At 46.5% G+C, this 23668-nt stretch overlaps 2 protein-coding genes across 11 annotated transcripts in view; one reads left to right on the forward strand and one right to left on the reverse strand.

The window, feature by feature from the left end:
* Positions 1 to 4929, forward strand: part of SIDT1 (SID1 transmembrane family member 1) — a 40026-nt gene extending 35097 nt beyond the window's left edge. For 2 of the 3 annotated variants that reach the window (XM_027681287.1, XM_027681286.1), the window contains 5 exons: positions 864 to 910; positions 1665 to 1770; positions 2062 to 2172; positions 2900 to 3013; positions 3413 to 4929. In XM_027681287.1, the coding sequence (XP_027537088.1) occupies positions 864 to 910; positions 1665 to 1770; positions 2062 to 2172; positions 2900 to 3013; positions 3413 to 3475 (441 nt within the window). In that variant the 3' untranslated portion in view covers positions 3476 to 4929. Of the gene's footprint in view, positions 1 to 863; positions 911 to 1664; positions 1771 to 2061; positions 2173 to 2899 lie in introns of all 3 variants that reach the window. The other variant, XM_027681285.1, reaches the window with a different exon arrangement.
* A 4634-nt stretch (positions 4930 to 9563) lies between these two features.
* USF3 (upstream transcription factor family member 3) overlaps positions 9564 to 23668 on the reverse strand; it is a 35510-nt gene continuing 21405 nt past the window's right edge. For 6 of the 8 annotated variants that reach the window (XM_027681278.1, XM_027681277.1, XM_027681279.1 and 3 more), the window contains one exon: positions 9564 to 22868. In XM_027681278.1, coding sequence (XP_027537079.1) covers positions 16405 to 22868 — 6464 coding nt within the window. In that variant the 3' untranslated portion in view covers positions 9564 to 16404. The remainder of the gene's footprint in view (positions 22869 to 23668) is intronic. The other 2 variants (XR_003533849.1, XM_027681284.1) reach the window with 2 other exon arrangements.

Consider the following 23668-nt stretch of genomic DNA (forward strand, 5'->3'; position numbering starts at 1 on the left):
CATCTGTTCAGAGGAATGGGTACGAGGCTCTGTGCAGTGCAGCCTCTCTGGGGAAGGCAGCAACTGTTTTGGCTCTGTGGTTTAAGCAAAAGCAATTGCCATTTCTGCAGCACCTCGGGGCAGACAGCAGAAAAGTAAGAAATGGTGGCTGTTACCTTGTGTCCCACTGATGGCTTTCTTCTTGGCGCAGAGTGCTAATTAAGGATTGAAGCCAAATGGGGTTTTTATCCATGAGCATCTTTTTTCTTTCTTTCTTTTTTATTTATTCTCCCACCTCTGAATAAACAAATGCAGTCCACTCAGGCAGGAAGTAAGCCTGGCCAGCCTGAAATAGCTACATCATGAAAGCAGCTGTAAGCATAAATGCACATGTCCCACAGATGTAAACCTCTGCCTGCTGTAGTTACAGGGCTTCCCTAGCTAATGGTGAGATAGGGGGAAAAAAGCGTCTCTAAATACATGTGGGATGCTATCCAAAGCTTCCCCTGCTGCGTCTTTCAAGCAAGTCCTTGCTCTCTGCAGTAATTTTTCTATAAAACGGTGGGAGGGAAGGAATCTAACTAGAAAAACAGTAGAAGCAGTCAAAGGATTTGCAGAACCTCCTGAGGCTGATCCCTTAAGTGCTGAGCTTGTTCTTTTTTAGATGTTCAGTCTCCTTCTTGCAACTCTTTCTTAAAATTTATGAGTCAGAGCAGTTTCCATCTGATAAAGCTCCTACAGAGCAAGCTACAGAGCCAGGTGCGCGTGTGTTTGCAGGAACCAGACTCCAAATCCTCACATAATGATATCCTGAATTTCTGAGGCAAGGGCCTCTTTTAGCATACCCTTCTGATTTTATATGATCATCAGTGCCTTTCCTCCAGGACAGGATGGTGCTGCTCATTGTTGGAAACCTGGTCAACTGGTCCTTGTAAGTAGTTACATCTTGGTGTCCTGTGTATTTGTGCATGTGGGCAGCAGGATTCAGTACTGTAACACAGGGGGCCTGGAGTGATGAGAAAATGCAGCAATGTCTGTGCAATAATCCTGTGCTGGGGCCCTTCTGACATGTTTTGGTGGGGAGCTTGATCTGAGGAGTGCTGACAGTAGGCAGATCCATAGGAGGCAGTGCAGCATTACAGAACTGTGTGAGGCATCCCTAAGTGTTTCAGCTGGGGCTGTCTCATGGCTCGTCTCTAAGCAAGCTTGTGTAGGGCTGGCTTGGTGCTGTGGTGCTGCGTTGTGCTGTACACCTGCTTCCCACGTAGCTGGGAAGTCTCTGGCACAGCCAAGGTGCAGCAGACCTGACAGACACTCATTAGTCACAGAGCCTGGCTGAGCAAGGAGGTATTAGCTCTTAGATGAGACCTAAAATCATTGCCCCAGGCTCTTGCTTTTCACTAAAGCTGCTTCTCAGGGCCATGCTTTCTGCCAAATGTACAGGTCTGGGGCCAGCTCCTACCCAGTGAGATGTGTTTGGCCATGGGTTGGAAGCAACGCAGGGCCCTTTACTGTCCTCTGTGGTCTCAGTTGCTTCAGCAGCTGACCGTGGCTGAGTTTCCTTGGCTGGGGGCAGTGTTGCTGTGTCCTGTGGGGCAGTAGGTGGCTGTACCTTGGCAATTTGGGGATGTACCCTGTCCCCAGTGAAAGAGGCTGTCTGATATCCCTTCTTCCCTCTCTCTCAGTGCTATCTTTGGGCTCGTGTATCGGCCCAGAGACTTTGCCTCCTACATACTGGGAATCTTCATCTGTAACCTGCTGCTGTATCTGGCTTTCTACATCATCATGAAGGTAGAGGGAGGCAGCTGTAGCTGCTTCTGGGGTGCCTATCTCCAAAGGGGAAGGGATGGGCCTCTTTTCTGGATGCAGCTGGGGTTCCTGTGGTGCTGCAGAGGGATGTGGAGGGGCTGTTGTGGGGCTCAGGGTTGGACAAGGTGTTGGGGAGGGATGGTGTGTAGCCATTGCAGGGGTGGCTGGGTTGGGCAGCCCTTCCCAGGTGCAGGTGGTGTGTCAGCCCTGTGTATAGCTCTGTCCCCTGTGAAGAACTCAGGGTGTGTTGTGAGGCTGTGTCCCTGTCTGCAGCTCCGCAGCTCTGAGAAGCTCCTGCCCATCCCCATGTTCTGCATTGTGGCCACAGCAGTGGTGTGGGCAGCTGCGCTCTACTTCTTCTTCCAGACCCTCAGCAGCTGGGAGGTAAAGTTCCCCTTTCCCTGTCCTTCTGTCCATCTCTGTCTCATCCTCTTTCCTTCCTGTTGTTTGTTTTGCACAAAACATACTTTGCAGAAGAGTCTTGGGCTGCTCATGGAGAGCTGCTTATTTTCAGCAGACTGTGAAGGGAATGTGGGAAGCTGTGCTGAGCCAAAAATGACTGTATGCATGTATCTGTGTATAGGCTATTTATGACCCAGGTATCTGGAGGTGACTGGTCCTCACCAGGGGACAGAGGAGGAGCTGGGGATCTGAAAGCAAAACTGGGCAAATCATGACTAGTACTGGATGGAAGACTTATCCCTGGAGCAGATGGCCAATGGGGGGGTAACTTGCCTGGGATTGTGAGGGCTCTCCATGACCTGGGAGACTGGATGTCTTCTAATGGGATATCGCATCCATCTCGATGGAAGTGAGGGGCTTGCTGCAGAGTGGTCTGGTGGAGGCTGTGCAGCTTGTGCTATGCAGGACCTCAGATGTGGAGAGCAGAGGGTTCTCCCCAGCTGTGGGTTATGGCCCCAGATCCATTTTCAGGTCTAAGTATAACATTGCATTCCTGGCCTGCCCTCGCCCCATGTCTGGCCAGCATAGCACCTTTTCCTGGGTTCTGCTTGGAGGGTTAAGATAGGTTGATCTTTAGAGGGTCCAGTGTGATCAGCAAGAGCCCTGTCTGAGTGGGTATCAGGTGCTGACCCTCTGCCTGCTCCCCTAGGAGACTCCAGCAGAGTCCCGGGAAAAGAATCGGCCATGCATCCTGCTGGGTTTCTTTGATGACCATGATGTCTGGCACTTCCTCTCTGCAGCTGCCTTGTTCTTCTCCTTTCTGGTGAGTCTTGCTGAGTCTCCCATTCTGCTGTATGGCCTCACCCTCTCCTCTTCCACCTTGCCCCTCTCCATCATGGACCTGTGACTGCTCCAGGACCCCACAGAGGTGCCCCAACTCCTCTTCTTGGCTCTGTCTCCAGACATCCTTTACAGTGGGATGCTCTTTGTCAGTGGGATCAGGTTTTCTCCTTTGCCTTATTTATCTCCCTATGCCTCTTGGCCTCAAATTCCCTTTGGGGCTGTGGGTCACACAGCTGTTTTGAGACAGCTGAGGGGCTGCTGCTGTGACCAGTGACTCATGGATTTGTGAAGACCTCCCAGGAAAGCAAGACCTGAAGGTCTGAAAGGTAGGCCTGCCTGGCCAGCAAGACCTGAATCTGCCTTGTACTTTCTTCCTCAGGTCCTGCTGACCCTGGATGATGACCTGGATACAGTGCGCAGGGACAAGATCCCGGTGTTCTAAGTCCCCAGGGGACAGGGGCGCAGGGGCGTCCCAAACCGCTCAGCCAATGGCACTGGGCCGCTGGTATCTGTGGGGAATGAGCCTGCTTCCGTGGCCAACAACACAGTAGGAGCAGGGGAGCTGGATCCCACAGCAAGCATGAAGGGGTGCTGTGGTAACTGAGGTGGGACCAGAAGGGAAGATGACGTTTACTCCTTTCCCACCGCATCCTCTGGGGCAGGCACAACCCAGCAGCCAAGGCCAGTGCACAGCCCTCTGGCTCACAGGTGCAGTGGGTGCTGGAGCCAGTGAGGGGGGAGGAAACAGGAGGGAGGTGTGTTTGAGACCTTTGCTTCTCTTCCTTCCTGCTGATGTGCTCCGCTTCCTCTCTGGTGAGCAGGCTTGAGAAGTGCAATGCTGCTCCTCCTGCACTGGGAGCTGATGCCTCTACCCTGCTGGCTGCTGCCCTCAGAGAGTCCCTTCAGCAGCACAGGGAGAGCATTTGGTTCCTGTCCTGCAGCCACCGAGGGAACAAAGGACTCCAAACTGAGGTGGCAGTGGGGGGACTGTTTTCTTCTTTTCTTCTTTTTGTTGGAGAGACTCCTCTGGTAGCTGGTGGGGAGCCATGGTAACAAGACTGTGGTATTGGAGGGGCATGGTGGACTTAGAGCTGCCCATGCGTGCTCTGCCAGAGCCTCCCGCCTTGTTCCTGAAGGCTCTCACTCACTCCTGTTGAACAGCCACACTTCCTCTGGCAGCTCTGATGCTGGCTCTTGTCAGCGTGATGGTCTCTCAGGGCACTAGAAGTGCTGTCCTTAAGCAAACCTAAAAGAGATGGTGCAGCAAAGCCACAACCTTGCATGCTGGGCAGCTCTTTGGCAGCCCCTTGGCTCTTGCTGCCTGCCTTGCCAAAGGGGCAAGGTGGGAGAGGCATGTTGTTCAGCAACCTCAGACTTTCTCCTTCAATGAGTCTGGTTTGGACAAACTTGACAAAGCAGATTCCCTTATGGACTGGGAGTGTGGAAGAGGTTTGGGGACAGTTGGGGTTGAGCTCTTTAGCTAAAGATCTGGGCCAAACTTTGTTGTCAAACTTTGCTGCATCTGAAATAAGTTTTTAAATGGCTTCTGCATTGTTTCTGATTTCTTGGTTATTTAAAAAACAAGAATGAGGTGTGAATTATTTCAGACCTTGCATCTAAATATGGGACCTGTTTTGCTAATTTTGAATTAAAAAGTGTTCTTTCAGGCCTTTTGTCCTTATTCTTGCCATTGTCTGAGCATTTTTGCTTCAGTGTATGTGCATGTACCCAGTGATGCGAAGTTTTCATTCCACTTCTGCTTACTAAAGCAAACAACTACGGTAATGTTTTACTCTGAGAGTCTGTATCTCCTTGAAAAGTTTTGCACCAGCTGATTTTTATTTTTTTCTAAGTTGAAGATTGTCAAGACTGTCAATAAAATTAATGTTCCTGGTTCCCTGCTCTGCAGGTTGATGTGAATTCTTCTTGCTCCAGCTCTCAGCAGGAGCAAGGAGAGCAGCTGGGGCAGAAGGGTGCCCAGTGGTGTCACACAGCTGCTGTTATCCTTGGGACTGTCACAGACGTTTCCTGAGCATAGGTGCAGATGACCTGCTTGTTCTATTACAATTGCCTTTGTAAGACTAAACAGAGTGAAGAACAGACACTCTTGTCAGCGTAGTCCCTTCGGCAGGGTGGGAGAGGGCTGGATGAGGAATGACACAAGTGGCTGCTAGCTGTTACCTTCCCAAGCAGAGCTGTTGCGGCTCTGGAGGTGTTTCAGGCAGGGTGTGCCAGAAATGAAGAAGGTGGAGGTGGTCCTGGTGTGCTGTGTTGTATGACAGTGCTTTGGGCATGACTCACAGGTTTGCCATGCAGATGGAGTTGTGAATGTTTCATCTTGGAAACGGGTAGGTTTCTCAGGCTTGTTGCAAAGCATGAGCTTCTCTTGCTTAACGGTATCAGCAGAGGCTGCAGGGAAGGGGATGATACTTGTTTTTGTCTGAGTAGCATCAGCAGAGAAGTATCAAGGTGAGGATAGTTCACATTTTCCATTCAGCCACCCTGCAGCCCTGCCATATGTTCTTGGTGCGTCTTAAATGTCTGAATCCAATATTAGATACTTGGGCTTGCCTGCAGCTTCCTTTATCTTCCCATAAGGAAGGACTGCCAAGAAGTCTGGGGTGCAAAAAAACCACAAAACAAACAAAACCCAAACAACCCAAATCCTTACTGCTGAGTGCAGCAAGACTGAGCTGCCCCCGTGGGGGACTCTGTGTGGGACTGTGGTGCTCTGCCAGCATGATTAGAAACATGCTGGGCAGATGGAACCACCGGGGCTTCTGTATCCAGGAAACATAGGAATGTTTGACCTGACAATGTTTTTATAACATGTGCTCATGTGCCCTCCTTGCAAATGCAAGGGCCAATATAGGAGGCCCCAGTGCTGTGCCAGACTGAAAAAGGGCTTGTGTGCCCCCAGATTTGTGCAGTGTTGGACACACATTTTCATAAAATATATTATTTCTCCCTGTGTCTTTCATAATCTGTAGTCTCAGACCTTGCTCCAAGCTCGTATTTGTTTCTAGCCAGGAAGCCGGTTATCTTCAAATTGGAATGTGAGAAAAAACTAACACTGAACAGCAGTTGGAAGGCTCAGTGTAGGAGGTAGAACAACATATGGGCTCGCTGAGCTAAGCAGAGATGAGCACAGTATATGAAGGGTAAGGTAGTAACAGTGAGGGAGAGAGAGGTTGGAGAAGGCTGGAGAACAGCACAGAACTAGCAAGAAAACCATGAAAGAAATTAAATACAAGGAAAGGCACCTCAAGCCTGAGAGATGGGAAGAAAGGTTAGAATTGTCTCCCTGCTGCTTCTGTACTTCCAGCATGATGCATCACTTTTTAAAATTTCCTCTTAGCTTTGCCCTGCCTGCTGGTTTCTGTTTGTACTTCAGTTCTCCCACCTAGTGGCTGCAGGGCCCAGCCTCACCCAACGGCTCCAGGGATCCTTCTGGCTGCTGGTGTGTCTGGCTGAGCACCCGGGCAGCTCTATGCCTCCCGGCTGTCCTGGTCACACTTGGCTGTGTAGCCCTTGGACCTGGAATGCAGCTTGTCTTGAATCCTGCTGTCCTTGTCCAGGCTGTTGCCCTTGGAGAGGAAAAACAGCTTGCTGGATAGGTGGGGGACTGTCATTCCATTTGCAGGTCATTGTTTTCTCACCTTTCTCTGCTCACTAAGAAGCAGAAGTGTAAAGGGAGAAAAGCAGAGCAGCATCTTGGAATTGTGTTAGGAAGTAGGGGGGCCTTTCTGCTGCCTGCAGGCCAGTAGTGGTGTCCCTGCTTCCCCCATCATATGCTCAGCATAAACTGCTGTCACAACTCCCGAAGGGAAACAAATGGTTCACTTTTCTGGTAAATCCCCGCCTCAGCTCACGGTAGGGGCCGTGAGGAGCTTGAAGGAAGCAGGAACTGGTCTGGCTGGAAGTGGCTGCCAGAGTACTTCTCCATACATTATGGAAGCTGTACCAGCCCAGGAACACCTGCCCTAAGCTTTCTGCAGTTGGTTATTCAATACTCAGGCTTATTTGCCAAATCATGAGCTTTGTTTGCTGTTTTCGTAAGAAAAAGAGCTGCTAACACTCAGCTCTGTATCATTTGTGTTACACCTTCTGCAACACCTTCCCCAGGCCTCTTAACATTTTCCCAAGTAAAAGCCAGTGCAGTGCTGCGGGTGAGTCAGATGATTTTGGGGGGTGCATGGCCAGAAAGTTGCTGCTGAGCAGCTTCTACTTTACCTCCCCTGTAGCAATGTGACCTGTCTCTTGCCTGTACCCTGCTCTTCTCTTTTCACAGCTCCTGGGCACCTGAAGGGTGTCTCCCCTCTCCCACAGCTCTGTTGCCTTAAGCCACAAAGAGGAGGTGGATAGAACGTTATCACTGAATCATGGAATGGTTTGGGTTGGAAAGGACCTTTAAAAGTCATTTAATTCCAACACCCCTGCCCTGGGCAGGGACACCTCCCACTAGACCAGGTTGCTCAAAGCCAGGTTGCATCCACTCTGCCCTTGAATGTTTCCAGGGACAGGGCATCTGCCACCTTTCTGACCAACTTGTTCCAGTTTTTTACTGCTCTCATTGTAAAAAACTTATATTAAAAACCCTTATATTCCATATATTCCTTGTTTTCTTGGGAAATGTAGATAAAGTTGTTGTTCTATGCAGTAAAACATGAGAGAAAGAAATAGCTTCTATATAACACTAATACCCGCTCAGAGGTTAGGAAAACTAGTGGGGTCAGGTGAGCTGACAATCTTACAATTACCACTCAACCCTCTGGGCTGGCTGAAGAGCAGCCAAGGCAGGGGGAGTACTCTGCATTGTGAAAGGGGAAGGCACAGTTTTAGGAGAAAGGTGAACTTGTCCACAAGTAGATTTTGAGCCTATTAAATCAGCAGCACCTGTGTAGATGCTGGGGCAGGGGGAGTGGAGGGGCAGTTATCAGTGACAGCAAGAGGGGGATACTGAGTTTATCCATGACACTTGCAGGCTCTGTTTGAGACTGAGGTATGCAGCCCCTGGCCATGCTCCACCTCTGGTTTAATATGAGATTAGAAACATTGAGCCAGTTTCACTTGTGCTTTTGTCTGTGGTTTTCCTTATGTGCACGTGGCCACACCAAGTGCTTGTATGAGCCCCTCAGGCCCAAGGACACCCTGGCAGCTCTCAGCGCCAAGGAATGCCAGAGCGTGGCCAAGCGAGACCTCTTTGCCCCAGGGGCATTGCTGGGGCCTCGTGGAGCCCTGCTGCATCTCCCACAAGCAGAAGCACCTGCATCTGTTGCAGCTAGCCAGCAGTGAGGGCACCCACCAGCCCATCCTTGGAGGTATTCACCTGCCTTGTATCCTGTTTCCCCTCCCCTCTGCTCTGAATGAACTACACATACTGGCTGTCACTGAAGTAGCAAAATAGAAGGTCCTCTGTTTTAATACTAAACTTTAATTTAAAAAACCCCTAAGGCCTTCCGTACAGGCATCTTCCGTGTCCGTGAGAATTTTGATCTTTACAAACAAATTTTTCTGGAGCCCCTGAAGACAATTGTTTCATAGTATTTCTGGCAACTTCTGTTGCAGCCTCCCAAAAATGCCTTTACTTTACCTTGCAACATCTCTGTACTGCTTTCATACAAACCACACCCTTTACCTTCAAACTGTGACAAAAGAACTGTCTTAGAGCACTTCAAAACCAGTGCAGCAGGCTGTGATGAGAAACATTATATAAAGCCAAAGTTGTATCTCAACTTGGTAAGCACTGTCACCTGGGCAAGGACAGCACCTGCCATGCACTATTTTGATACTTCATTATCAGTATGTTTCTTCTGAATTGTGTAGTTTTATATCTCCAAATAATGCAGTGCATAACTCTGGTCTACACAGAGAATATACATCACTGGAAAAGTGTAACTGTAAATTCCCAAAACTTTTATTTTTGCCTCTCTTGAAGAGTGAATGGCATGACTTTCCATAGGGAAAGAAGCTGTATCAACAATAAAACAGTATCCAAAGAGTGTTTTTCTTTTTTTTTTAATAAAATACTATTATGTTCATATCTATACAAATAATTATTACAACTATTAAACAAAGTATTACATTTAACAATAGAAATCTCAGAACTCTGAACAAGATCATGGTTTGGGATATTTACACCTGAATGTAACACATTTGTAAAAAGATGTCAAAATAAACAGAGCAAGATCTTATTTACAATTGGAAGATGATGTTCCTGTTCATTCATTATAGATTTCTACTGGAGAGTTCCTTTTTTCCATTACAAAATAGTAAGGACTTTCCACTGGGACTGTATCCAAGTCATTTACAGCTGTATAAAACAGAAGCACAGCAGAAAACTCTGGACTGAATATAAATAATTTACACTGTGGAGGGCAACAGCATCTTTGATTAATCTCCTGTGGCAAAATCCGTATTTGCTTCCCTTCTCACAGTGAGCAGGCAGGAACAGGGCCCAACCCACCATGAGCTCCACTGTTTCATACTTGTGATTGCTGGAACAGCAGCACAAATTGCAAATTTGGAAACCTGCTTGTAGAGATAATTTTGGTGTGGCAGAAAGAAATGCCTTTTTTTTTTTAATTTATCTCATAAAAACTGGTATCAGTATGTAATAAATGGCTTCTGTGTAACTAAGCAGAGTTTGTTTGCAGAGAGAATATGAGTTTGTATTGTCATGACCAAAAAACTCCACTACATCTTTCACCAGTTCATAGAGTAACTTGCTCTCAGTGTAACTAGTGGGAATAAAGTGTTGATGCGCTGAGGTTTTAGATTTACTTGGTATTGCAGAGGCAGTAGAAGTTGAAAACACCTCACACACAAACCTGTCTCTGCACTGGCACTCTTGTCCATGAGACTGCTACCCATGCTGGATCATGGCAGCGGGAGAAAGGGCCAGTGGTGGATGATAACAGGCCAGGTGATGATAAAGAGTGGAGCTCCTTATAGCACTGTATCAGAAAACAACCCAAATTTGACTGATTTGTTATAAATAGACTCAGTGCTATTCTGTCTTGCCAGTTAATGTAGGATCATTAGTAAAGTGATGAGCATGAAACTTATTAGGGGAATGGCAAAAGATCACAGCTCTTAGCACAGCTGACTACACTCAGTCATCCAGAAACAGCATGAGTTTGTGACAGAGTCCTTGAGCCAGGGCTGCACAAGTACCTCAGAATAACGTAAAAAGACAACAGGAGACCAGAAGTAATTAAATGGCCCATTTTCTCCAGCAATGCCCTCTGCTGCTGCCCTGCCACACAATCTGTTTCCTGCAACAGCACTACAGTCACCAACCACAGCAGCACCAGCGCAGCTTTAAAGTGCAGTAGGAAATCTGTGCAAAATTCAGGAGGCTCTGGACTAGCACAGTGTATTTACTTTTTTTCAGAGAGGTGCTCTTCCACCTGGGCAGCAGCATAGTGACTGGAGCTGGGAGCAGGAGCTGGAAAACCCATTCCAGTAAGGCTCAGCCACCAGCTCAAATCACTGCTGTTCTCATTTCCCTTAGCTGTTATTAAATGAGGTCTTTTCTCTCAATGAAAAGGTGTATAAATATTAATGCAGTATTAATACTATTTTATTGCCTGCTTTCAACTTAGCCGGTCTCTGTTCTTATTCTCCTAGGCTGCTTAAGGGATTGATCATGGACTACACGGACATACATGCAATCCAGCCCAATACTATTTGTTGAAGTCATTTAGGCCAAGCTGAAAGCCACAGCCACACAACGCTTGTCAGCTGTGGCAGTCCCACCCCAGAGGTAGTGCCCAACCTTTCCCTTCCACTGCTTATTTTGCTAAATTAAGCAATACTGAGTAGTTTTCCTTCCTTCAAAGCCAAAACAAACCCCATCTTAATATAAGTAACCTTCAAAAACATATTATGGAAGAGAAAATGGCATTCTCAGGCTAACAAATTGCAACTTTTCCAAGTATAGTCCTTTCTAATATATCTTGAAAACCAAGGGAACAGGTAATTCTTAGGAGAAAAAGGTAAATAATTGTTGTCATAGATGTTTGCTGAAGAAAATGTATTTGCTTATCAAATTGTTATCATAACAAGTACAACTGAATCATTCAATCTGCAAAACTTATAGGAGCTCCTTTTTCAAACTACTCTCCCAAGCACAGATTGAGGTAAAATGAGCCTTATCAACCCGATAGCTAAACACAACAGGTTCAACGGTAGGAGAAAGGAAAAATAAAGAAGCAATTGTTTCCACTCCATGGTAAAGATGTTGCAATTGCTCCTCTTCCCGAGAACAGAGCCCCACGAAAGAAACTGAGCCACTGACCTGTCAGTGGCACAAACTGACCTTCACGACTAAGTGCAAGAAGGGTGGTCGATATGGAATGGCAGGTGGGATTAATTTATGGTGACAAGGAAAAAACCCCAAACAATTTAATAATTAAAATCTAACAGAAATTACTTAACATCTAATTCCCTCTCTTTTGATGTGAAATATCCAGTCTCTCCACTGTTCTTCCTGAAGGCAAAAGAGAATGAACATGCGAGAAGCTGAAATGCACAGGCTGATCTCAAACCAGCCGACCAGGTCAGATTCAGCATTCAAAGCCCACCTTGAACAGGCAATTAGACCAAAAGACTGCACAACAGAGCCAATCTTTCTTTAATAAAGTTATGTAAAAGCCAGTCTGCAGCACAAATACCAGAATTTGGACGAATGTGTTCATACAAAGCTCTCAGTGAGTGGTCTGCCTACCTTTCTTTTCACAGCAGTCCTCCTGATCCCACATCAGGGCCACAGGATCATTTAGCATCACTTATGGCATGTAAAAAGACTCACACAGGTATGTGGTTGAACTTCAACAGAAATTGCCATGTTCAAGGAGGGGAATGAAATTATATTTCTCCATCCTGGTCTCGGCAGGGTTCAGAAAAAGCCCTGAGAAGGACAACAAAGTGGTGTGGTGACTACACAGGAATCGCCATGCCCTGTCAACACTGTGAGGTACAATCCTCTGGAGAAGACTGAGGGTCACACAGTAGTTACTTTTGAGCCACACACCACAAAATTGTGCAGTTCCTGCAAAATGGCAATAGTCTTCATGTGGCTGGAATGCCTATGCTGCAACTACCTGCACTACAGGTGTCCCGTGAACAAGGGTGCTATTTTTGGTTGTCTTTGTAAACAGAAAAGGGTGAAAGTTACTGACACAGTTACTGCTTCAGAAATGATGTACAGCATGAAAAAAACGAAACAAAACCACAGTTGACATATTCTATCATGAATACTCAGGATTGCATTTAACCTTGACACACCAGCAGTAAAATTAATAGTGAAATCAACATAAAGGAATAAGAGAATAGAATAGTCCAACTGCCTGATCCCTTCAGGGCTGACCAAAACTTAAAGCATGTTGTTAAGGGCATTGTCCAAATGCCTCTTAAACACTGATGGCTTGGGGCATCGACCACCTCTCCAGGAAGCCTGTTCCACTGTCTGACCACCCTTCCTGATGTCCAGTCTGAACCTCCCTTGGTGCCCCTTTGAGTCATTCCCATGTGTCCTGTCAATAGATCCCAGGGAGAAGGGATCAGCACCTCCCTCTCTTCTCCTCCTCAGGGAGCTGCACAGAGTGATAAGGTTGAGCCTCAGTCTCTGTCTCTCCAAAGCAGACAAGCCCAGAGCCCTCAGCTGCTCCTCACAGGACACACCTGCCAGCCCTTCCACCAGCTTTGTGCTCCTTTGGATTCATTCCAGGACCTTCACACCCCTCTGAAATGGTGGAGCTCAGAACTGCACCCAGCACTCTGTGTGAGGCCACACCAACGCTGAGCACAGTGGGATGTTCCCCTCCCTCTGACCGGCTGATGATGCCGTGTTTGATGCTCCCCAGGATTTGACAGGTTTGCCCTCTGGGTTGCCCAGACACACACTGCTGACTCACACTGAGCTGCTGCCCACCAGCACCCCCAGGGCCCACTCTGCAGGGTGCTCTCCAGCCACTCCTCTCCCTATTTATACTTGTGCCTGGTGTTACTTTGTCCCATGTGCAGAATCTGGCACTTGAACTTATTAAATTGCATCCCATTAGTCACAGTCCGAGGCTCCAATCTATCCAGATCCCTCTGCAAAGCATCTGTCAACAGCTCCTCTCAGTTTGGTATCATCAGCAAACCTGCCAATGGTGTGTTCAACTCCTACATCCAGATCAGTGATAAATACACTGGACAGGACTAGCCCTGGAATTGAGCCCTGAGGAACACTGCTGGTGACTGGTCATCAGGCAGATCTAGCGCCATTCACTACAGCCCTTTGAGCTCTGCCCTTCAGCCCGTTCTTCACCCAGCACACCATGAACCTGCTCATCCCACAGCTGGACAGCTTGTCCAGATGGATGCTGTGAGGGATGGTATCAAAAGCCTTACTAAAATCCAGAAACATTCCATGCCCCACTTTCTGTTCACTCACTAAGCGGGTGACCTTATCATAAAAGGATATCAAATTGGCTGGATTGGACTTTCCCTTTGTGAACCCATGCTGACCGTGCCTGATGATTGCATTATTCTTTAAACTCGTTTCAACAGTACCTGGTATAATCCCTATAATTTTCCCAGGAACTGCAGTTAGACTCACAGTCTGTAGTCCCCTGGGTTCTTCCCTCACACCCTTTCTACACATTAGAATAAGGTTGGCTACTTTCCCGTAAGCAGGGACCTCCCCAGACCTTTGGTAGATGATCAAGTGGGGTCCTGCCATATATCCTGATTGCTTCTTCAGTACTCTGGAATGAATCCTATCCAGCCAAATGGATCTGTGGACATTGAAGTGTTGCAACAGGTATAAGTTGATAAGGTCCCTCCAGTTTTCACAGATATCATGAAGTAATGTAGTTTTCCCAGCAGAGGAAACTAATGTGGTGCTGTGTGAATGTTTGGAATGAGAAGGATTAGCATCTTTATATATAATGAAGCCAGGGCTTAATTTTTCACTAGTTTGTCTTGAAAGCCAAACCCACCACTGCACAAACAATGCCATTTGAAGAGAGCAAGAATGGCGGGTTTGCTTCCCTCCTCAGAGTCCAGACAAACATGTAACGCACAGCGTGGCTGCTGCTTTGATCCCCCTGTCTTTATCATCCAGAAACCATGGAACCACTCACTGTTATGGAACTCATTTCACCAGCTGAGGCAGCCCCTTTGAGAGCTAGTGCATTAAGGAAATCAATTTGATCAAGGGTCTCACCACAGAACACCCAGACCTGCAGTTGGCTTAGTCAGCTTGAGCCTGAGGACTGACTCATTCCTAACCTTCCTGCTCTCTGCACAGCCCAGTGGCTGCCACTCCATTGGTAACTACACTTAGGCAGAGATAAGCTGTGAACTGAAGTAAATATGCAATCTATTATTTTTAAGAAACACAGAGAACTGATGTACCACTTAGATTTAGTGTCCTAAGATAAGCTCCATCTGAATTAAAAAGTGATTCCCAATCAGAATCAGAACCATTTTACTTCACCTTGCAGGAAAACATCAGACCACAGGTTACAAGAGCAGAGACACTCCTAGGACAGACTACAGACAAGGCCCAATTATTTTTCATGTCAAAGCCTCCTTACTTTCCTGGATCAGTGGAAAAGGGCTTAGCAAAAACAATGTCTGGGAAGTCAATCTATGGAAAAATGTTTCAGGTCTGTCTTTGAGTGTCCTGTTCTTGGAGATGGAGGAATAACTTCCTTTCCACCTTTCAAAGAAAAAAAACCCAGACCATAACAAAACAAAATCCCAGGGAGCCTGCTCCTCCCCATGCCCTCACCAGGGGCCTGTGACAGGTCCCAGGAGCAGCAAGACAACGTGCTGGTGGGCAACACACAAGCATTTCAAGCTTACCCTGCCCAGAGGAGAGGCCCTGGAGCAGGTTTTGCCACTCTGCAGCTGGTAGGGGGAGGATTGCATACAAGAGAACCTGAAGTTACTATGTTATTTGAAGAATCAAATGCAGTATGGTATTTCCAAGCACATAAAAATAAAAGACAAATATTTCTGCCTTGTTTGAAGAAAAAGCACAGTGCAGAGCCATTAAATAAATAAAATTTACCTAGCTCTTCCCTTTCTTTTAAAAGAAATGGGACCGAAATTTGTGAAAATACTGGAGACTCAGCCAGTGCACACACATTCACTCTATATCTCACGCATGAACAAACACATCGTCCTTCCTTGTGGTGCTCAAATCCCAGTGTCTTCCTGGTATGTTTCACTCTCGACACATCCATGTTCCTCCTTCAGCCACAATCACACAGGTTTAGATAAAAGGTGCATTCAAGTGCAGAGTACTGATAATAACTCGGGCTCGATCCGGTCAGCAATATCAAGTGAACACTGCCCCCAAGGATTCCCACTCATTTTGTGGGATGCCATAAGCTCAGTCCTCCTCCCATGTGCTGCCTGATACAACAAAGGGCTGTTGGGCTGTCACTCACAGAAACCAGAAAGCTGGTGTTTGAGCATAGGCCAAAGAAAAGGAGAGGGGGAAAAAAAGAAAAGGACATTAAGAAGGTGCTAACCAAGGTACAAAACACACCCTGAGGTAACCTGCAGCAATGAACAATGAAATGGCAACAAACACAGCTGCTGTCTCTGCTGACTGCACCAGAAGGAGTCCTAAGCCACGTTAAAACGTTGACTGAGTTCAGCAGTAACTGAAGCCACTGCTAAAACAGATCCAAGAAAAATTCTTCTTAGAAATGGAAAGTCATGGGTTAAAGAGATCTGCATTTTCTAAAACAGTATTTTTAGCTGCTGACCATGCAAACATGTAGTAATTTTAACCAGGTAAAGTCAGCTTTAAGTCAAGTGCATATGGCAAGCTTAAAACAGACAAAAGCTGCACAACAAATGCCTTTTTCAATTAACAGTGGGTTAACACAGACTTGACTTGTGTTGAGGCTCCTGAAGATATTTTACAAAAGAGAAACCCAAGCCATTTCAAGTTCCTCTGCCGTTTCAGGTAAACATATTAGAAACAAACTGAACCTGTAGCACTTGTTTCCTCTCTCCCGTACGGATGCTCTCACTCCTTTCTTTACATCCTTGTATTACTGAGGGCGGCCCTTACCTTGGAACAATCGGACATCAAACTTGATTGTTGGAAAATCAACAACCAATATTTGCACAGCTCTTGATGTTGCATCCTTACTGTTTACTAGTAAGTAAGCATTGCTTTAGGCACTGGTGCTTTAGAGTTAGTAAGGTGGGTGGAAATACAACATGTATATAAATACAGAAAGTACCCATATACATACATTTAGGCAAATAAACAGTGATGCTGTGAATGGTCTCCACTCTCTTCTTCTTAAATATATAAACAATGCATCAGACTAGAAGTCAGTCTATTGGTTTTCATACAGCTGAGCTGCAGTCATGACCTAAAATATGGCTTATGTTGTGCGCAGGTCGGTTTGAGGACTGCTTGGAAGAATCTGAAGCAGATGTGTTTGCAATGGAAAGCAAAGGCGACATTGCTGAACCATCTGGAGGAAGAGCTGTGGCTATTTCTGGAAACAAAGACGTTAAGTTAAAATTGGATAAGTGCGACGTGTTGGTCATGTGCATTGGCGGCATATCTGGAAGCAAAGGAAAACTTGGCTGAGCAAAACCAACAGGCCTGGGAGGAGACAAAATGGATCCAAATCGATTGTTTAAACTTCCACTACTTGGCTTCTCTGTGCTTGGGTTAGGAAACATTTGATTGGGAAAGTAAGGGATAGAAATGTCATTGGAGAGGGTAGGGTGGGCAGGAGAGTAAGGTGGATAGAAGGATGGCAGTGTATTCTGAGGATCAACTGGGATTAGAGCTGGTGTTCGAGTGGCACTAGGCTGAGTGACCGGTGGGATGAAAGAGGCGTTGGCATTTATTGGTGGATTCATGCCACCCTCTGGAATAAAAGGGAATCCAAAATTCTGAGAGAGAGTATGTTGGTCAGGGGCTGCGTTATCATTAGACACTTGAGGGCCATCAGACATAAATCGGACAATGCTTCCTCTTTTTTCTATTGCGGACTGCTGGCGCCCAAGGATCATACTGCCACTGGTGGACAGGGGAAGATGGGGAAGACTAGGGTCAAAGACATTTCCATGTCTTTGATTTCCAGATCGATTCCTTTCAGGCTGACGTATTTTAGAACCTCCATTGTCTTGCAGAGGATGTCTTGACCGCTGAGTAACTGAAGAATTTGGCTGACGAACAGAAGGCTGCCCTTGCTCGCCATTTCCATGAGAAACTGCAGGGTGAGGGTGAGTTGGCCTCACAACTCCATGCATGTTGCTAGAAACAGGCGTATTCATGTGGCTCTTAGTTCCATGACTGTCCGTCATCCTCATGGGATTGGACTTCTGCACAGAGATGTTTGGGCTTGTATTGCGACCCTGAATATCCCCCGAGGAAGAAGAACTCGAAAAAGGAATAGTCAAAGAACTATTCCTTGTGTTAATTGCCCCAATAGACATGTCACAGCTTTCCCTACTCTGGCCATCACCGTCTCTTCGGATGTGGACACTCTCTCGTGCTGGGGGACAGTTGTACTCTATTGTGGAGGAGGCGCCACACTGTGTGTTCCTTTGATGTTCTGGGATTGATCTTTGGCTTCCACTAACTTGATCTGCAAGGTGAGGGGCGAGCAAACTCTGCATGAAACTTTGGTGGCACGTGTTTTCGTTTTCCCTTGATGGCAGTGTATTCCCTGTTGGAATACCCTGTACTGGCTGGTAGGGCAGTCTCTTCTGTCTCTCTATGGAGGGCCCAGTATTTTGACCGATTCGGAACGCTTGCGACTGCATGCCCCTGAGGGATGACACAGAATTGCCAATTTCACTGTTTCTTGAAGCCTGAACATCGAAATTGCCCGTCGGTTGTTGATTGGGTCCAGTGGGCTTAAATGTTTGGCAATCAGAAAGACGCTGCACATCTGAGCCAACTGTGTGGTCAACAGATAAGCGGCCCTGCATATTATGAATTGTCAACCCCTTATTTCTAGAAACGTCAAGATAACTTCTCATTTCAAGCTGGTCAGAAACCCTAGGGCCTTGAAGAGATATTCCTATTCTCTGCTCTGAATTAGAGGGCGTTTTCCCAATGAGGGCCTCAGCAGAATAGCTGGAAACTCTGTTTCTTTCCTGTCTGTGAGGGGTGCATGTCATATCTGATGGTCTGGTTACGATGCTTGCCTGGGACACCATTTGCTGCTCTAAGCCCCTTGAGGTCATAAGTCTTTGCATCTGATTGTGCCCTGAAACATGTTCAGAAGCAGAACCTTGCTGTCTGCTGCTAACATCTTGTTGCTGCTGATGCATAATATCCTGATTTATATGGCTCTGAGGGTGGTTATGGTGATTTCTGCTTGTTGCAGGATTTTCACAGTTCTTTTCAGGCTGGGAAGCTCCGAAGTGCTGCTGCATCTGCTGCTGCATTTGTTGGTGGTGAGGATGAGGCTGACCACCCTTTTGCCGTGTTTGATCACTTCCGTGGTGTTTCTGCTGTAGGGAAAGCTGTGTGGCTTGCGTTCCCTGGATGAGATTCCTTTTCTTTTGCATCTGCACCTCCTGCTGTATTGTTCGCTGTTGGTGGACACTGTGGGGTTGAGAGTGGACTGAGTTTTCCCCGTGAGTGACGTGGTGCTGCAGCTGGTACAAGTGGTGCCTCTCTCTTAACTGACCAGCCTGCTGTTGCTTTAAGTATGGGTGATTACTGTGAAGGTGAGAGATGCCTTGAGAAGGAACGTGTTGAATTGGCTGCAAGTGCTGCCCTGACTGGCCTGGCTGCTCTGAAATTGGTGGCTGAGAACCACACTGAACCTCAGTTTGCCTCAAAGCTGGTGTTACAAAATTGCTATTGGATGGAAATAACCTATTGAGGCCATCAGCGTGCCCTTGATTGCTTACTGACACCACTGAATTGGAAGAATTAGGAGGAATCTGACTGACCAGCATCTGTGTTTGATCAGCAATACTCTCTGGTGTCCGGTTCATCAATGCCATCCCCTCAAGCCTTATGGGTGCTGTCTGGCACTGCTTTTGCCTCTTTGCTGTAGAAAGCAGAAGCTCATCTTGAACGGCCCGCTTGGCCGAGTCTTTGCGACCTTCGTGACTTTGATGCTTTAAGTGTGACTCCTGCAGCTGGGGAGCCTGCATGGTGCTTGCCCTAATGGCATTCAGTTGTTCCTGAGCATATTCACTCATCATAGCAGGTCCCGGAGACTGATTAATATATGTGCTAGCTGGAAGGGAGAGGCTCACAGTTGCAGGGACACTTGCAGGCTCTGAAGGCTGGGATAAACTTGAGCAACTCACCAGGGGATGGACAATGCGACTCTGGTGTATTAGATTATTGACGCTTAGACTGGTTATGCTTGGTGTCTGGGAGGTGGAAATCTGCAAAGAAGGGTTTGATGTTTCCACACCTCCTACGGAGCAGCTTGGCTTTTCAACCTGCCTATCAACATTTGCTGGTGCTGTATCGTGAGCACCAAATTTGTTTGGTGCCGCTTCCAACGGCCCTGCATTGTTTTCTTTCACTGACTGAGGTTTAAAAGGCTGTTGCTCTCTCTCCAGCGGTGCAACCTCAGCTGACTTAGAGATGGCATCCCTCGTGTTAACCTGTATTCCTCCTCCACCTTTCTCAAGGTTTTCCTGGTCAAAAATAGCTCTGGCTGCAAGAGCTACAATGTCAGTCTGTTCTGAAAATGTGCAGCTGTTACAGGTACTGGTTGAGGTGCTGCTTGTGACATCTTCTCTAGTGGTGTCTGGCAACATAGATGCAACTGAGAAGCCTCGACTGCTGCCAGAGCTGGTTGACATCGGGGAGTCTGCCTGCCTGCTAGCAATAAGGGAAGCACTGACTACTTCTGGATCAGAGATGCACGAGTGATGCTGGGAGAGAGTGTCACCTTCAGAGTTCATTAGCAAGAGTTCCTGCTTCTCGGGCAAATCAACATTTGATTCTGCTGATTTGGAGTTTTCCATAGGAAAATTAGAATGCTCCCCCTGAACAGTAAATGAAGAGGTTTTTTCCACAGCTGTTCTTTCTTTAGTGAGATCAGACAGCATTTTGGTTAGACCTTGTCCTTCTAACAAGTCTGCATCTTGCATTACCACTGAGGAATCCTGCTCAATGTTGCAGGACTCCGAAATCATTCCTGCCTTGGAACTTGCTGTGCTGCTCTGTGCTGCTGATGTCCCAGCAACCTGAGAATGTGTCACCCGTGCTTCGCTACAAGAGGATGTTAAGGTGCTGGGGGGTTCACAAGGTTTGGGAGACTCCGACAAGGCAGAGACAGTTGGTGGGTGGTTCTGAGGTCCAAGTGCCTGCTGGCGAGGAGCAGTACCTTTGGGAGCCGCTGGGACAAGTGGCAGCTGCTCTGGCACCACGGACTCCAGTGGTGAAGAAGCAGGTGCCTCTGCCGAGCTCAGCTCGGGAACAGAGGGCATTTTCACTGCCTGTTCAGAGCTCGCAGTCTCTTTGGAATGAGAGTCAGAAATGCTGACACCACTTGATGCTGCCACACCGCTTGCCTGTGATGTAGTTATAGCTTGAGATACTGCTGGAGTGTTTTTAAGCAGCCCTTCACCATTTGAATGCTTTGCCACTGTTTCCACAGGAGCACAGTCCACCTTCCCTGCATCTTTGCAAGGAACTGCTGGGCAAGACACTTTATTATTGACTGCTTGGTGTTTCTTCGTACTCGGCTTTTTGTTTGTCCTTTTTGATTTTGCACTGGATGGCAAGCCAGCAGATGATTTTTTGGGGGAAGCATTTATTGAATTAGATGCACTGGTTAGTACTGAAACCTCTGCAGGCACTGAAGATGCGACAGAAGTTGATAATGACACACAATTAACTGTGGCAATCTGGTTATTGATGGTTGCGGGATTAGTGGGGTGGCTGAGAGACAAGTGTAAGCAGCTCTGCCCAGCCATCTGCGATATGCTTTGATTGAGGTTGGCTAAAGCACCAAATGTATTGAGGGCAACATTGGTATTTGGGTCTTCGCTGGTGGTGGGTTGAATAATTTGCATAGGGGCTTGATTTGAAGCTCCAGATGAGGACATCACAGGCTGCAATGCAAAAAGCTGCCCATTTAATGAGATAGTCTGAGGATGCTGTTGATTGGACATTGTAACTGAAAATGTTTGCGTAGAGCTAGAAGATGGCAAAGAAGATGGTCTTGGTAATATATGGACAAGGTGTTTCCCTCCAAAAGTCTGTGGAAGAGAAGCATTTTGCATGGAGCTGCTAGAGTTTGCAACTGCAGTCGGCCCGTTTACAGGAACTCTTACAGAAGCAGAAGGCTGAGCTGAGAGGAGGGGAAGAGGATTCTGATTAGCAGCCTGTATAATTACAATTTGCTGACTAACATTTTGGCTGGGAACTTCCGCTCTCACAATCGGAGGGCACGGAGCGGGGTTTGGAGGCTGGAGAATGATGACATTCTGGTTAGCTGGTGCTCCTGTAACAGCTGACGCAACTGGCTGAGCCATCTGAATCACCTGCATAGCTGAATTTAATGGAAGGATATTTCCTGCAGCCTGAGTTTTAACCTGTGGCTGGCTGATTAAAGGCTGCATAGGTAAGGGTGGGCATGAGGGCAAGGTAACTACAATCTGTTCAGCTGCTTGGCCATCCCCAGGCAGAGAAGCATTCAAACTGATACTGGTAGTCAAAGGCCTGCTCTGAGCAGAAGACACAATACCAGTACCATTAACTGGCTCGTTTAGTAGTGCAGTCATTATACCAGATGGTGTTTGGCTTAGTGGCTGGACAGTATTTCCCGCCAGCTGCAAAGTGGTCCACGTGGTCTGTGTGTTTCCAGTTGAAGGCATCCGTGTAAGGCTACTCATGTTTTTCAAGTCTGAAGTGCCAACACCTGAAGAGCCTGAAAAAGACCAGCAGTTCTCTAAGGGACTGGCAGCCAGAGTGCTTATTGCCGTCACAGCCTTAACTCCTTCTGCTGCAGAAGTCGCAGGCGCTCCAGCACTGCTCACTACGTCTGTGCTTTTGAGGACATTTACAGAGGAAAAGCTATCTGCAGTAGACAATCTCACAGGTGGCACACAAGCTGTGTCTGTGGCTGAAATGACACAGCTTTCCTGGAGGTCACTCCTGAAATTGTTTGTATTTGAGCAAGTTGTATTCACCTGTTGAACTTGGGAGGCTTCCACAGAGGCACTGGAAGGAAGGCTGATTCCCTGCAGGAGTGTTTTCTTTGTTGGTTTAGTGACCTCCTCATTATTTCTACTTTTGGGGAGATTTTGATCATTCTGTGGTGCATTACTTGAAGAACACTGTAGTTCCTGTTCTGTCCCAGACTGAGATGAGCTCTGTGAGCTCGCAGCAGCAGTGGTGAGCACACCTTGCTCGTTCTCCGGAGTGGAAAGCTCAAGAACGTGCCCTGCTGGAGCTGTCTGAGCAGATGCCAGCGGAGAAACTGTAGGCTGAGACCATGGCTTATTTTCTGTGGGATAAATACCAGCAATTGTCACAGGAGTCACTATGTTGCAAGTTCTCTGAACTGGCACAACATTGGCTGTTTGCTTTTGTAAATTATGACCAACATTAAACGTTATTCCCTGGACAGGTGCTCCTTGGTTATTTCCATTGGGTTGACTCCCATTAGAATAGACAATGATGTTCTTTTGAACCTGATCACTGGGAATAACAACTGAGACCTTTGCATTTTTGAGATTTCCTTTCCAGTGGATTGTAGGGTCATCATACAGACAAATATCATTTGCTTTCAGTAGTTCGATGTATCTCCCGTTTTCCTTTTGCAGTTCATCCAACTGTTTCCGGAGTTTTTTTATCTCTTCAGCTACAAAACAGTGAGAGCACTCCATTACATCAGCAGCAGAACAAAAAATGAAATAATGTTACCACATGACTTAGAGAGTGAATACTGTGTAGTAATGAAATAAATCGTTGAAATAAATGGAATAAGTTGTTAATAATGTATGCTCTCTTCAGATGGTTAACATAATTTAAGTGAAGACTCTTATCCTGATAAGCCTCTCTACTGAGTGGGAAAGTGAACGAACTCCACAGACTATTCCATTACCAATAGCAGGGTATGTCACATTACTTAGTTAGAAAAAACTTTAGGACTAACTCAGATGAAACTGAACACTAAACAAAATTGTTTAATTGCTGAAGTAAAGACAAGCACATTAATACTTTTCTTTTCCCTACTCTTTTGCAAAGACAAACACTGTTTTTATTTAATTGGTAATCTCATGGCTTTCCAGGAGAATTAATTTCCATTACATCTAAAAATTATAAGCAAAATTTAATACAAAGCACTTGTGTAAATCCACAAAAACTGGCAACACACTTGGGAGACGGCTCACCTAACTAGGAAAACCACCTAGGTTTTTAAAATCTAATTATATTAAAAAGATAAAAATAAACTATTTAGAATTCCATTCTATGGGTAGAAAATAAAAATCACAAACCACAACATTAGCTCTGAGATTATTTCTGTCATACCTTCATCACTGTACTTTTACATATCTGTTAATGAAGATTTTATATGATGCATTGTATTTTTATTAAATGGGCCACTACAACTTCTACAGCTTTTGAAAGAAAACAAAAAAGCTCTATGAACAAAGGAAA

Source organism: Neopelma chrysocephalum, unplaced genomic scaffold (genome assembly GCF_003984885.1).
Source record: "Neopelma chrysocephalum unplaced genomic scaffold, ASM398488v2 Primary Assembly neopelma1_60, whole genome shotgun sequence".
NCBI lineage: Eukaryota > Metazoa > Chordata > Aves > Passeriformes > Pipridae > Neopelma > Neopelma chrysocephalum.